This window comes from Lytechinus variegatus, chromosome 3 (assembly GCF_018143015.1).
Source record: "Lytechinus variegatus isolate NC3 chromosome 3, Lvar_3.0, whole genome shotgun sequence".
Taxonomy (NCBI): domain Eukaryota; kingdom Metazoa; phylum Echinodermata; class Echinoidea; order Temnopleuroida; family Toxopneustidae; genus Lytechinus; species Lytechinus variegatus.
The window spans coordinates 69,857,812-69,874,726 of record NC_054742.1 but is presented as its reverse complement, the minus strand read 5'-3'; the positions used below and the strand labels follow the sequence as shown (position 1 = coordinate 69,874,726).

The following is a 16,915-nucleotide window of genomic DNA, read 5'->3' as shown; positions in this document are numbered from 1 at the left end:
CAAAATGTTAAAATAATGGAATTCCACGTGTTCAGGGAGGAATGAAAGTTCATTTCACACGACAATGACGAGAAAATCAAAATATTTCATATCTCATATAATATAATACAAAGGAAATAGTGAGTGATGTCATCATTCCCTCATTTTCAAACCGACCGAGATGTGCATATAACTGTTTTGTGAAATTAAGCAGAACTTTAAAATGTCATAACTTTCTTATTTTACATCCAATTTTGATGAAATTTCAGTGCTTTGCTTGTTGAATTTTTCTCTTTTTATTCAAATCAAGTTTTTGTTGGGATGGACAAAGGCTTTGAGGTTCAGTGTTTTATATTTGCATATGATGTATTTTTGTTTATATTCATTCTTGTCGTTTTTTTTGGGGGGGAGTATAAAATAAGTGAAAATGAAATAGCAACTCATTATCACAAAATGGGGGTGGTCCAAGATACTGGTTGTGTTTAGTTTGCCCCGAGTTTGCACGAGACCATCGTCAAATATATAAGTCAAAGAATCGGATAATTAATATAAGAATAGAGTAATATTGATGTTTTAAAGTAATTTCGTGATATCGATGAATGCAACATTAAAAAATCAATGTTTATCTTAATTACAAAAAAGTCATGAACTTTCAAATTCACCCGCTTGAAAAATTGACGAATCCAAAATACTTGATCGATATTTTTGATAAAATCTTTGCGTGATCGATATCGATCGCGTTGAAGTTGTCCACGTCGTCAAGTCAAGAACAGCAGAAGGATTTTTGTCTGAGGTAAATATTGCTTTTCTTTCCTTTACTTCAAATAAAGATCATTATCGCCTTAGGCAAAATATATTTTGTTGAATCAGTTTTCCATTTTATGAATTGCTAATTATGATTCTTTTAGGAATGCGAAATAACCTTATTTCAAAGTTAGGAAGACTGCCAAGTTTTTATTATCACTCAGTCCCACGCGTGTGTTTATTTGTTTGTACCTGAGTCCATGACTGAGTGTGATATCAGAGCAGAGAGAGAGCGACATTATCATCACATCACTTCAGTCATTTCAGTGCAATATATAAGTCAAACTCAAAGGCAGCTAACTGCTAGGTCAGGTTTTAACTTAAGTCTGTGAAGCTGAAGATAGATTGAGTTACATTACTCTGAAAATCTCATAATTTTCTTTATCATGTGAGAATTTCTGTCTTTTCCGTGATAATAAAATTAATAATGAATTTGATATTGTCATTACAGAGCTTAGACACGCATATGGGACTGTGCCAATCAAAACAAGAAGGGAATTCCCTTGGCTTCTTTTTTAACATTTGAACTACTGATTGTGTGTTTAACTAAAATTTTATTAAATTACATGCCGGTGGCTTTGGCTATATTAGACCAAAAGCTTCAGTCTCTGTATTTTGGTTGTTCCGCTGAACTACATTGGCTCCACTCACCAATACATAGAGTGAAGAGCTTGGAGGCCCGTACGTACAGCCAACGTAAAAGTGAACTAACGTTTTATAGGACGCAATTATAAACCGTTTGTTAAGCGAAATTTACAGTTTCATGGTTTCCATTATCAGGGAAATATATTGCATAACTTGGACCAGAATTATATGATAAAAATCCTCTGGATGATCGAGAATCTTACATCTGAAACATTTTCACCTGAGCTGACAGTTTTTCTTGCAAGTTGCCATCTTGAATGACGCCACTATCCTTGATGCCTCGATATGTCGAGGATTCTGAGGATTTATTAAACAATTTCTGACATTTTACTATCATTCCCATTCACCGACGGTAGTGTGTTTAATGTGAGCTCGCATGTGTTATCCTATCCTCCCTTTTGTCGATTAACTGTCCAGACTTCGATGTGCTTTTTACATCAAATTTACACTCTAAGGATTTATCAACTACAAGACATCAATTTATAATTCATAATCAATGAATAAATGTCAAAGAAATATATCAAAAGGTATGAAAATGGTACTTTACCGATGTTTACTTGCGACTTGGACACCAGAATCACTCCCAAAATAGCAGCCACAATTACAAACGAACGGGGAGAGCATCGACAATTTACGAATGTGATATCGATATTGCTTTTGATAATTATTATTATGCGATCTGCTCCACATGCGAGCTAAACCGCTACGATCACAGGTAGCAGACGACATTCGACATATCGAGACATTAATGATAGTGACGTCATTCAAGATGGCAACTTGCAAGAAAAACCATCAGCTCAGGTGAAAATGTCTTAGATGTAAGATTCTTGATCATCCAGAGGATTTTTATCAATAATTCCGGCCCAAGGTATGCGATATATTTCCCTGATAATGGAAACCATGAAACTGTGAATTTCGCTTAAAAAACAGTTTTAAATCGCGACCTATAAAACGTTATTTCACTTATACGTTGACTGTACGTACGGGCCTCCAAGCTCTTCAGTCTATGTATTGGTGAGTGGAGCCAACGTTCAGCGGAACAACCAAAATACAGAGACTGAAGCTTTTGGTCTATTACCTGATAAGCTTGTGGATTTGAAGACATAGTCTGAATTCTTCATATCAGGCTGCCATGGCTCTGCTGGCGCTGCTCATGATGGTGGTCTTCTTTGTTTATGATTTGAAACCTTTATCATGGGAAATATATATTATATGCTGACAATGCTGATTATCTCTGAAATGTAATTATCAAATAAGTGTATGTTAATTTAAGCCTTTTGGTTATTATAGATCAAAGTGCAATGTCACCAAGAAATAAAGACTTAATCTATTGGTCTATTAGATTTGATGCTTCACTTAAAAAAATATATATTCATAGTTTTGAACTCACAACATTTTTTTTCTTCTTGTTTTTAGCCCTGTGTCTAAGTTCTCAAAAATGAAGGCCTTAATTCTTGTAGGAGGGTATGGTACGAGGCTGCGGCCGCTGACTCTTAGTCGACCAAAGCCACTTGTAGAGTTCTGCAATAAGCCAATGTTACTGCATCAGGTGGAAGCATTAGCAGAGGTGAGTAAACTGTCATTTTGAGGATTCATCCATATTACCTTTACGACCTCTATTACCAGATGTTCCATTTGGAAATGCAATTGTATCTGCAGTGAAGTTTTCAGGTCTGCATGCATTACGATCTGCTCCTTATTTTCCCAAGACTGCTGTGAAGACTATGCTAAGTCCATTCTATTACCTGTCCATCCAAAACTATCCTCTTCCATGCAAGACAAGCTGACCACTAAACTCTTACTCGTCCTGCACAAAATCCACATCTCTCGTACCTTCTTTCTCTCTTCTCTCTCTTGAATGTGTAATTGTATTGTATCACCGATACTACTCTGAGGAAGTGCTTTGTGCTCTTATAATCATTTATGCAACAATACAGCAACCAGCTGTAGATCTCCGGGATCAGCGGAGGAAGAAGAAGAAGGTAGCTTGGATAAGTTTTTATATTTGTCTGTGCCTAATTTACATTTGGTCTCTTCCCCAGAGTGCGATCCTAGTTTATTTCCAACCACTTTGTCTGCTAATCATCTGGACTAATTGCCATTTTGCCCATTCATCATTTTGTGTAAATTAGAATTGAGCTGTACTCTTTTCTTCTTATATTCACTTGGTCTATTTTAATATGATTTACAAAAAAATTTCACTTAAACCATCCAATCCAATATACATTTGATATATCGCCTTTTCCTTTCGGTTGCAAAGCGCTGCACACACACTTCTCCATGTTTGGGTCATTAAAACAATAAATTCAACACCTCAGAATGATCAGCTAGTCCATGCAATTCATTCAAAATAGATGAGATTTAATGGCTTCTTGAACTGGTCAAAAGAGGAAGTGATCTTCATCTTCATTTGAGAAATAGAAAAGTAATAAGGAAACATGGAAATTAGACATTCTGGGCATTAAGACTAATTGGCACTTGGGCTAAGTGGATATTAGAGTTAGACCAAGTGTTGTTAGCGTAGACCAAATTAATTGTATACCAAGTGGGTTTAGTCCATGAATTAAGGCTATTTTAGAAGTACACTGACTTCTTGTAGACCAAAGTATATAAACCATCATATTCACTCTTTCATTCAGGTTGGTGTAAAGGAAGTTGTCTTAGCAGTCAGCTACAGGGCAGAGATGTTGGAGAAAGAGCTCAAAGCACAAGAAGAAAGAGTAAGAAACTTAATGAAATTTAATGTTGTGTAGAATGTACTTGGTGAATTTAAAGGAGAATGAAACCATTGGAACAAGATAGCTTGTATGAAAACAGAAAAATCAAAGAAACAGATCAACGAAAGTTTGAGAAAAATCGGACAAATAATGAGAAAGTTATGAGCATTTGAATATTGCGATCACTAATGCTATGGACATAGCAAATTGGCAATGCTACAAAGATGTGTGATGTCACTTGTGCACAACTCTCCCCCATTACTTTAGTATATATTTCACTAGAATTGCCTCTTTTATCACATCTATCTTTAAATCATGTGTTCTGTCTACATGAGGGCATGTAATACATATTTTTTAAGAATACATCATGGATAAAGAGTTTGTATCATCATAAGAAAAAGCAAATAGAGACATTTTGAGGGTATTTTATAGTCCAACAAAGGGAAAGTTGTTCATCAGTAACATCACACATCCTTGTCGCATTGCCAATGTGAGGATCTCCATAGCATTAGTGATTGCAATATTCAAATGCTCATAACTTTCTCACTATTTGTCTGATTTTTCTAAAACTTTCTTTATTCTTATTCTTTGATTTTTCTGTTTCTACACAAGCCTATTTGTTCCAAAGGTATCATTCCCTTTAAATTTTTCGTGAAATGTGAAAATCCATAATTTATTGTTCGAAATAGACATGAAATGAAATACTCCAAAAATTTGCTTTGCCCAACTGATCGTGGGCCCGGCAGCCACTGTGCAGCGCCAGATCGACGAGGCTCTATCCCTTTAATCGTTGAACGCCAAACAGGGTAGCAGCAACTCCCATCTTTTAACGTCTTTTGGTCTGACGCGGCCGGGGTTTGAACCCCCGACCTCCCGGTTGTGAGACGGATGCTCTACTCTGTGAAACGCTTGGATATATGCAAATAAAAGGTACATGTATGATAATAAGCGCTACTTCATGTACAGTACAAATTATTTTGTGTAAAGTGTCCTCAGATATGCATAAAGAAAGTATATCATGTGAACTTTCTCAAATGTTCATCATTAAAGGAGAGCGCTTCATATGATGTCCTACAGCCTGTAGAATCATACATTCTGGTGACAAATAGTTAGGCTTAAAAATGTCAGATGAACTTCAGGTTAATTCTTTATATTTTGCTTTCCCTTTTGAATGATTATCCCCCTTTCAGGTTCAGTAATTTTTTTATTAAAAAGATACTATATTTAATGTCTGTTTTGCAGCTTGGAATAAAAATTACCATGTCGCATGAGAAAGAGCCCCTTGGAACAGGTAAATTACTCACTTATAAATCTAAATGGTGAACTGAATATTGATTATCCAAATTGGTCCTGTAGCTCGAATCTTAGTGGCTGAAATTACAATTAATTTTCACAATTGATTTAATACATTTTGGTCAGTGCAATAAAAACATATAAGAAGAACGTTCTGTGATCAGTTGCTTAGCCTTGTATTTTGTGATAGGGCAAACAAATGTCAGCATTATTTACAAGGAGAGTGAAATATTTTTCTTGCTTAATATTTCTGAATTAGTAATTAAGTTATTATGATTAAAGCTTTAGTCATTTGTCGTACAAGGTCATGAACCTTGAGTCTGTTATTTAAAAATGCATACATTTATTTCCTTGTATGTTTTTCAGATTGAAAAGTAGAGTTCATGTTTTTACGAGCATTTCATTGAGATCTACAAATTCCAACTTGATCTGAAAATGTTTTTTTTTTAAATATATGAATTGATTTTCAACTTATAATGTGTCTTTCATGATCTATTTCAGCTGGTCCTTTGGCTTTGGCAAGAGATATATTGAAAGAAGACAATGAACCGTTCTTTGTGTTGAACAGTGACATCAGCTGTGAGTTTCCTTTCCGTCAGCTCATTGATTTCCACAAAGGTCATGGCAAGGAGGGAACTATTGTGGTCAGTATACTTCTTGATAACTTTACTTTGATAAATATATATATATTTATTTATGCATTACATGTTGATTTAGTAACTGTTTGTTTTATAATGATTAATTCTAATCTAAAGATTACAACTCTCCGAGTGATTGCTTAAATGATGGAAAATTTTGTAGCCATCTATTTTTTAAAAATTTCTTCTCCTTATTTATTCACCCTCTGAAAACATTGTCACAATCATATGATCCCCTCCCCCCTTGAATATTAAAATAAGATGTTTAAACATTTTCCTGGCTTTCTATCTTGAGGGGTTTTTTGCGGGGGGGGCATAAAGTCTAGTAGTTATACACATTTTTCAACCACTCTGTAAGGTATAAATATTGGGTACAAATTAGTACCGGGTTATTATTTTACCTGGAAACTCTGAGCAATATAAGGTTGCATGGCTCCACTGTTCACCAGAGAGTGGTGGGAATGTGCAAATGATACTTATGGGCAAGACTTAATTCCTTAGAGAAATCATCTTTCCATATTTAAAAAAAATGAGTTAAAATGCAATATTATACTTATTTAATAGGTCACCAAAGTCGAGGAACCTTCGAAATATGGTGTAGTAGTTTACAACAGCACCGATGGACAGATCGAGCGATTCGTAGAAAAACCTCAAGTATTCGTCTCAAATAAGATCAATGCCGGTCTCTACATGTTCAATGCTGGTATACTAGATAGAATACAGGTCAGTGTCAAGATATAATCATAACTGAAATCATTATGTAATGATATGAAATTTGAAACCCATATGATCAAAGCAATATTTGATCCTGATGGAAATTGAAGAGCTGTTGATGACATTCCACAATGCTATTGTTTTCTTGGGTCTTGCAATCAGTGTTCAAATTGCAAGTGGCAATTTATTTTTCAAGCTCTTTTCAAAAAAAATTTGGTGTTTCTGGTCAGCTAGATAAATGTTTACTTGTAAATAATGATCGAGTTAATTGAGTTTTATAGCCAACTTTACAAAGATATATCAGTATATTAATCACATTATGTTTTCTTCAGTACTTTTTGTTTTCTTATCGTATAACCTCAGGTAACTATGCACTAAAATTCTAAATAAATTCTACTCAGTCAACTGTTTATATATCAAGATAATTAATTGAATAAGTCTTCAAACATTTATACTCAAAATGAATTTGTAGAGCGTTTCATTTAAAAAGTGATATTGTTTGGTCGTTTTCAGTTGACACCGACATCAATAGAAAAAGAAGTCTTCCCATATATGGCCACTGATGGGCAACTTTATGCAATGGAACTTCCAGGTGAGATTACATCTCTTTCCTCTCTCCATTCCTTCCCCTGAACTCCCTTCTCCAGCCCCCTCCCCCTTTCGCTTCCCTTTCCCCAAAGAGCTGTGGTTGTCATATATCTAGCAAAAAATTGAACTGTATAAAAATCTTCGTAAGAACATTAATAATCATGGCGACTGTCATGAAATCTAGGAGCATGAAGATATGTGTGTTTAAATGGTCAAACAGGGAGCGTTTCATCAACATTTTTGTCCGACAAGTTGTCAGATCTGACATCTTTCCTTCATTCTGATTTGCTGAGAGTCACTGTTTCTATGGTAACTGTCGGATAAAACAGGACTTGTCGGGTAAAACGTCCGACAAGTCCTTTCATGAAATGCTCCCCAGAAAGAGAATGAAATAGGATGTTTTTTTGATGTGGTATTGAGAATTTGTTAGAACAGTATAATGAGGCCGCACAATTCCACATTGAAACTCTAAAAATAGCAAATCAGGGAAGTGCTTTATGCAACAAGTATATAATATCGTTATAAGCTACCAAAATCCTTGCTTCTGATTGGCTCAAGAGCAAATTTGTCAGTGAAAATCGCTCCCTGGTATGTGAATTGCTCTCCAGGTTTCTTTGTCTATCTTTGGTTCTGATCCAATCCAGTCCAATATTTAAATTCTATAAGAGCCTTTCACACTTCTCATTTGAGGTCAAAATATATCCTTTGTTATGAACTGTTCTGGAAGAATCATGTGGTGACTTGAGACAGAGATGATTAATGTTGCAATCTATTATCTTCTTACCTAATCTTCTTACTTCTTATTTGCTAAGGAAAAAGGGAAAGAAGTAGATGTATATTTTGCCAGTTATTTTGCAATTGTATTTCCGAGTTTTGTATGTGAAATTGATTTTTTATGAAAATAAATGCCTTGTCATGGATAAAAGAAGAATAACCCTTCTTACTTTAAACTTCTACTTTTTTTTTTAATTTTTATCCTCTTCTTAAGGATTCTGGATGGATGTTGGTCAGCCCAAAGACTTCCTGATTGGCATGTGCCTTTATCTCACTTCAGTGAGGCAAAAGAATCCCGAAAGGTTATACTCTGGTCCTGGTGTGGTTGGAAATGTTCTTGTGGTAAGCATTCACCTCAAAAGTAGTTAATATTCTCTCATTTATGAAGCTGCCACCAGGGGCCTGAGTTACAACTATAGTCACTTTGCAATTGTTTCAACTGCCATGGTAACAAAGATCAGCAGCCAACCACACCCCAAATTTTAAGTGTAGTTACAAATATGGTAAAGTTCCAATTGTTCTTAGACTTTATGAATCAGTATTATTGAGCTTATCTGAATACGAAACATTGTTTAGACAAAAAGAAGATTGAAGTATTGAAACAAAGTGTGCTCAATCAATTTTTTTTGGGGGAAAAATGAGTTTTATTGTAAACTTGCATTTATGTATCTACTGAGTTTACCACATGCATTAGTGTTTACTACATATTTTTATATGACACATTACTTATCATTGTCCTAAATCAAATTAAAATGTACTCCTCATTTTGTTCAAGCACAAACCTTTCAGCGGGATATTTATGGATTGGGAGACCTTTCATTCTGTCGTTTCTTTTGCAGGACCCCTCTGCAGCGATTGGTCAGAACTGCAGAATAGGACCCAATGTAGTTATAGGCCCCGGTGTAACGGTGGAAGATGGGGCATGCATCAAACGAAGTACAATCCTCAGAGACACGACCATCAAGTCCCATTCATGGATTCATTCATCAATCGTAGGATGGAAGTGCCAAATAGGACAATGGGTAAGTACAGTAAAAGAGATAGTACTGTTGTAGGGAAAGTAAAATTAATTATTGGGACCTAGCATTATCTTTTTTTTTTATCTTTGCAAATTTAGGGACTTCAGCATTATAAAATGTCCACATCTTTTCAGGGCCATCACTATGTTATATATGAAATGTAAATTATAATCATTGATAAAACAGCCTCTTACTATGATGAATAAATTGCACATCTATCAGGGTCACAGAACAGAACAGCTTTTTTATTAAAGGAGGAGGGGTGGGCTGACCATACACCCCTCCCCCCCAGTCTGCAACCCCTGTCTGTGTTTAAGAATGCTGACCTATTTTGCATCACTGCACTAAATCATGCTATTATCTCTCATGTTAATAACATATAACAAGATTGATATATGAAATTACTTGTACAGAATTTAACATACCCTATTTTTCGGAATATAAACCGCGGCCGTGTATTAACCGCACCCCCAAAATCGGGAGGCTCTGAAAAAAAAAAATAGGCAAACCGAGTTAGATATTTATTTGGATGAGCAAGTTTTACTAGCACTTTTTGACAGACCAAAATATATATCACTCATTTTTGTATTTTAGAAAATGGTTACTTCATTCTTTAACTTTATTTTTCAAAGAATATGAATTATTTCTTTGTAGAATAAAGAAAAAAGACCATGAAATGGCAGTATTGTATATCAAACTTATAGTCTAAAAACGGAAAAAGAAAACAAAAATGTTGAAAGTGAGGGGGGAAAATGAAGAGAAGAGGACATATTTTATTGCCTATTTTCTAACCGATTACAATTACATGCCTTTTGTAAAGCATTTTCAATGCACTTTTTAGGTGTAAAAAATAACAGGGTTTTTTTTAAGGAAGAGGTGACCATAAATTGGCATTTTTTGATATCAAAATTATGGTATAAAAAGGGAGGTTTTTTTTAAATATTGAGAGAAATAAAGAATAAAGAACATTATTTATTGCCTTTTTAATAACCGATTACGATCAATTACGATTACATGCCTATTGAAGAGCATTTCCCATGCAATTTTAGTTGAAAAAAGTTTTCATCACAACACAATCAGGTTTTTTTGGAAAACATTTTTAAATTGATAGTTAAATAAATAATATAAACCAATCTTTACAAAGAAGATTTTTTAAAGAAAACTTCGCAAAATATACTTCCTATTTTTAGTAACCAACAAATAATTATACATTAAATATTTTATATAATTGTTGGTTCCAGTCCAAGTAATATTACCAACAAAACAAAGTCAATTTTCTGACGAAATTTGGTTGTTTTTTGTATAAAGCGCACCCAATATTTCAAGATTGGAAAGCGGGAAAAAAGGCGCGGTTTATACACTGGAAAATACAGTATATTATTTTAGTAGATGATAACATTTGCATTTCATTTTTTTTCCTTTGAAAATTGCTTTGTGTTTTACTTTAAATATACATTAGAGTAACTCACGTACAGTGTATCTTGATTTTTAGCCCAGATACTGTCAGGGTTCATTCGCGTTTCAATGAAAGCTGTGTTTTACAGCCAGACTGAATTACTGTTTACTCAGTATCATCGTATGAAATGAACCTTGCCAGAGCAAACAAAATATAGAACACACAATATAATTTCATTAATTTGTACCTTCTACATACAGATAGGTTTCTACTGCACTCTTTCACTGTATTTGTATAATGAAAAAATAAAGGCATTTCTATGGATCATCATCATTGATATGCATGAGAATTGTCATATGTGTACTGTTTCCTCATGTCGGAGATGAATGGACCAAACAGGATTATATTTATGGGAGTGTAGTATATTTATTTTTAAATTCATTGATATTCGCTCAATTGACCTTTAACCACATCCTCTAGTAAATAGGATTAGATTACTCTTTATATTTTCAGTTTATAGCTGGGATGATGAATTAGTAGTATCCATTTTTCTAATTTTGGCTGGAACTTAAAAAAAACCCATCTTTATGTTATAATTTTTTTTGCCTATATTTTTATTTTAAATTTGCTGTTGATCAAGTGTTAGGAAACGAAATATCCTGAATTTTTGGTTAAAAACTTTTTTTTTTTGGGGGGGGGGCTTGTCATATTTTTTCCGGGGTACGTAATATCCTTAATTTTTGGTTAAAACCCTTTTTTTTTGCTTGTCAAAATCCTGGATTTGCCCCTGATGTGATATAACTCATCTGTATCATAATCTTATATATGACATATTTGCTTCATATTCCAGGTTCGTATGGAGAATGTATCAGTGCTGGGGGAAGATGTAATGGTCAAAGATGAGCTCTATATCAACGGAGGACGTATACTACCTCATAAATCCATAGGAGCATCAGTATCGGATCCTCAGATCATCATGTAATCTATTCCATCATGTGCAACATTCATGCAAATTTTGAATATAAGCATCAGCAGAATACAGAAAAATAAAATCCAGTATGAATGAGGTAATATTAATAGCCCATACTTTCAAAAGAGGTTTTGATAGTACGATGGTACAGATCCATGGACTTTGCAGGTTCTTTGTACATAATTACGCTTATCAAACAGTCCAAATATTAAATGTGCACTTTTGGCAGTGGTGCTACATTCATGTTTGAATGAAGCACGAGAATACAAGAAATCTGGATGATAAATGTTTTTTTAAACCTCTTTTGAGACTGGGTTAATGTTTTTATATGTACATGTTCATTACATTAAAGAAATAATGGAATGGGACCAAAGCATGATTTAAAAGCTCATCTTTTAAATCTCTAGACAAATTTATGAGTATAATATTTATATTAGTTCACTTGGAATTGAATATTGCTGTTAATGAATCACCTATCAGGAATACTACAGTGTTGGCTTGAATTTCATTACTTCAGGGCTCTGTTTAAAAAAAAAGATGTATGATGCGATGACGATAACTCTTACTTTGATGGCAACTATATCATAGCGTTATTGCTCAAGAGATATCATGCAGTGGGGTCTGGAGCTCCATATACATTAAAAGGTTGTTGAAATATAAAAAGAAAAACACTGTTAAAGTATAGTTGTTGTTTTTTAATCTAAATTGGATTTTTGAGAAAAATATCTTTCCTCAATCCTCACTTTGTATCCATAGTACTTAAAAGGAGCTTTGCATTCTGATATTCACAGTCCTGCCAATTTGACTACGCATTTTCAAATGGTCTTTGTTTTCTTTTTGAGAAATATTGTGCTTTAATAGTGCAAATCATTTTGCCAAATATTCAACTTGAAGTGTTGGCATCATGATGGAGGGAAATAAACTGTATAATACAAGGTATTGGGGGTAATATTGTTTATTCTGACCTATGTTCTGAAGTGCCATGTTGTTATTATACATGTAATATGTATTCATGATACATGGGAAGCTCTGTGATGATATGATTTATCAGTTTAAGGCAATCTTGTGTTATAAGGATTATTATCCGTTAGGATCGATAAACAACGAATATGTAGAATAATGATGAATGTGCCTTATGTATCATTGTTCTTTTTTTCACATTGCAGTTAAGTTGTTTTATTTTAATACTTTTGAAAAATACTTTGAAAAATATTATGATTTGCACATTGCGTGGTATATCATATTTTAATAACCACCCATTAGTCTGAACTCGTGTTCAAACACCATGATCTATTAAAGTCTGTGCTAAAATAATATGGTTTGCCAAAAGTATCAGAAATTTTTTCAAATTTCTGTTTACTGTGCTATTGTTTTCATCCCTTTATGGTCAAAATTATTGCAGTTGTGATTTCCAGACAAGGGTGTTTCATCAAAGTTGTCAACACTGACTAAATGGTCAGTGCTGACAATTTCAGTGAAATCCTTGGTTTTGATTGGCTAAGAAGCACTGGCCTCTGACTGTTGCTATGGTAACTGTTGGAGAAAGACAACTTGTCAGTGCTGACAACTTTCAAGAAACAGACTCCAGTATACAGGAAACATGAACAAAGGCTGATGTGCAAGCCTTACACAAATTTCAATTTGCATGGCCAAAAAGTATGGATTGTAAAGCTAGTGAACTTTTATCACCTTTGACGTATAATATGTTGACTCTTAGAAAATGTGGTATATGCCAACTAGCTGTGGTATGTACTTGAATGATTATACTAACTTGTCTTTCCTATGTATTAAGATATACATTTGTTTATATTGAAAAATGAATGAATTTGATTTCATTAGGAGTTCAATTCAAATGTTCAAGAATTGAATTAAACTATGTGTTGAACATGATATTGTTCAGCTTCACGATGTAAACATATTTTGTGTTCATATAAAATGAAGCCAAGAATACGATAGACTATAGTTTGGATTACATGTACATGTAGTTCTTAATGAATAGCAAAAAAAATTCCAGTTCTGTGTTGGTTGCATTTCACTGTTGTGTTCACTGTGAATGTGAACTACCCATACAGTACATCATGTGCTCACATATTTCTGAATATTATAGTTTGACGTCTTGTTTTCAACATTCGCTTCTTTTGTGATCTGCTCCAGTTCACTCAGAGAACCAACATTTTTAATTTGTGTAATGATATCCATTCAGTGGTGCCATAAAAAAAATGATTGTAATTCAGCAGCCTTTGTACTGCATAAAACAAAATTTTATATTTAATATTGCTGAACGTACACCGTGGCTGATGAAAATGTTAATAGAAAATAATAGAATTTTAGAGAGTATAATATGTAAATTTATGAAAAATGTAGTTGTCTAGAAATATTGTATAATTGATTTATATATTAATGCTGCTTTGAGAATCTTCAGCAGTTGTTTACAGTATATCAAAAAATATTAAGGATTATTTTTCTAACAGTCAATCGATATACAATTTTTTCTTGTTGGTACATGTAGGTAGATATGTAACGATAATCAAAGCTGTGCTCAGACAAAGACTTCAATGGCATTCCACATTTTTGTTGTCATGTTCGTTATCTTTAAAAATAGAATGAAAAAACAAAATCTGCCTTACATTTTTTAGATTTTGGATGACATGTTTCATTTTGACATTTTACTTATTTTTTGATAATTTTTTTTATTGAGTGTTATTCTACATACATTTCTTTTCTAACACACATACACATGGCTTTGATAAGTCTTAAATGACCGGGCATTGCTTTTATAGATTTTTAAAGAATCTGCTGAAAATAATTTGTATTAATGAAGTATGATAACAGATGGATGTACATGTATAATAAATAAGTAATTCATACAATTATACAATTGAGCAGTTTCAGCATGAATAAAAATATTTGATCATTATATATGCATGTACATGTATTCAAACATTAATAGTCAAATCTTAGTTAACCAATCTACTTTTCTATTTTAGATGGATTGTCTCCAATATATTTATTTCTAAAATATTTCATTGTGTTTTCATATTGCTATTTTGTTATTTTTTTGCCTGTGTGTTCTAGATTCTTTTAGAACTTAGTTTTTATTAACATTAATGAAAGAATAAATCTATGTACCAGCAATATTAGGATGAAATTGTGTTGAACAGGGTTACTTTTATTAGTTTTGACTATGCTCTAGCAGGGATCGACTTTAGCAATCGATTTACCAATTTAGGAAAGATTCACGTTCTAATTTTCCTGTCTATATGACCAGAAGCTAATACCTAACTTGACCAAATCTATATTTATTTAAAAATAATCAAGCAGCTCAGGCAAGATCACTACATGTCTTCAAATTTCAAGATTATATTGAAAATCTAAATCTTTGAGAAATGTCAAAAGATACAAAATTACTGTTATCATACTTTGTGTTTTCCCAAACTCTAAATTTGTTTAGACTATAGACATTATTATTATGGTCCAAATCTATTTCTGTAGTGATATTGATAAACTTTGGAATATCGACCTGTTATGTTGTAGTTGATCATGTATTGAATAAATCATGTATATTGACTTGGTTTTATAAATCATTATGAATTTGTTTGTATCTATAATTTTGTTGTGTCCTTTTCTTTTTCATTCTTCCCCCCCCTTGTGCAGTTATGTTGGGGAAGGAGAAAAATGAATTAAATAGAATGGAAACATTTTGAGAAAAATCAGACGAGCAATATGAAACTTATGACTGTCTTGAAATTGAGATTCCTAAAACTATTCAAATTGGGAACTGGGTATGTAAATAATGACATTTCCCATAGGCCATGTACTTTATTTCTCTCAAGTACCTATTCCCCTGGGGCAGTAATCCAAATGAAACCAATGAAGCTTGCTTCTTTTATATCCCCATGAAAGAAAAATACATTTTGAAAAAAAAAAAACAATTTTATGTATTCGGGTAAATGGGAGAGGAGTTCTTTCCTTTATCACTATGAAATCCCCAATGCAGCCAATTAGAAGTCTCCATGGGTATAGTGATTACCAATTTTTACAACTTTTAAAAATTCATAACTTTCTCAGTTTGTCCGACTTTTCCCATGTACTTGTATGATTTTTCTTCTGATAAAAACAACTTTTTATTTGGATTGGATTCCCCTTTGATTTCTATCTAATTAAGGACAAGTCCACCCCCAAAAAGTAGTTTTGAATAGAGAAAAATCTAATACCCCTTTCATAAACCTATCCTCCAAATAGCCGCCTAAGAGTAATGCGGATAATTCAATAAAAATTGAGTTCATAAACTCTGAAAATAATCCACACTATTTTTACGAGCGCCCATCCTGAAAAAGGACGGGCAACTGCACACACCCCCTCTGATGCGGTTGCATTGGAAAAGGGTGACCTTGTGACCGCTCCATGGCAATTATCTGCATTACTTTCGAAATGCGTTAATTTTAAAGTCAAAATCTGGTCCCGATGCTGCTTTTATACGGATAATTGCAGCATCAAAATAATGCGGATAACTCTTGTCCTCCAATGATTTTACGACCAAATTATGCTGCTATTAGCCGCATAATTGGGTTTATGAAGGGGTATAACAAGCATAGCACTGAAAATTTCATCAAAATTGAACTTAAAATAAAGTTATGACATATATAAGTTTCACCTTATTTCACAAAATAGTTATATGCACATCCTGGTAAGTAAGCGAATGAGGGGACTGATGACATCACCCACTATTTCTTTTGTATTTTATTATATCAAAATATCTTAATTTGCTCCTCATTGTAATGTTTTCTCCTCACTGAACATGTGGAATTACCATTGTTTTAAAATTATATGGTTCAGTCAAGTTGGTTCTTAATGTCAAATCTGTACAAAAAAAAATTAAAATAGAATAATTCAAACAATAAAAAACCAAAGAAATAGTGAGGTACATCACCAACTCTCATTTGCATATTACCGAGTTATGCATATATGAACTTACTGTTTTTTTTTAAATAAGCAAAAATTTAAAATTCATATTTTTTTATTTTACATCCGATTTGATGAAATTTTCAGCATTATGCTTTGAAAAAATGTCTCTATTGATTTATATCAACATTTTTCTGGGGTGGACTTGCCTGCAAGTCAAGAAATTGGAAGGAGGAGAGAGGCAAACAAGTTTTATAGGTAAAACTTTACACCCACAACAAGGTATGTTATGCTACAAGTATTCATTTGACAATTCAGAATTCTGTTTTGCTCCATGATTTTATAATATTTTCATTAATTTGTTTTAACATTTTCTTGAACATTTTATAGGCTAATCGCAAGGTATGTGGTTGCCTTTGGGGCATGTTTAAACTTCTCATTTTCAGGCCCAAACCCAAATCCTTTCACCGATTATA

At 33.3% G+C, this 16,915-nt stretch overlaps 1 protein-coding gene across 1 annotated transcript; it reads left to right on the top strand.

The window, feature by feature from the left end:
* The first annotated feature begins 682 nt into the window (after positions 1-682).
* Positions 683-15,124, top strand: LOC121411810 (mannose-1-phosphate guanyltransferase beta-like). The gene is made up of 10 exons (XM_041604676.1): positions 683-772; positions 2,845-2,995; positions 4,068-4,148; positions 5,388-5,436; positions 5,940-6,082; positions 6,641-6,799; positions 7,304-7,382; positions 8,367-8,494; positions 8,992-9,174; positions 11,418-15,124. Exons 2-10 carry the CDS (start codon positions 2,867-2,869, stop codon positions 11,547-11,549), a joined length of 1,083 nt encoding a protein of 360 aa, XP_041460610.1. The 5' UTR covers positions 683-772; positions 2,845-2,866; the 3' UTR covers positions 11,550-15,124.
* The last annotated feature ends 1,791 nt before the right edge of the window (positions 15,125-16,915 follow it).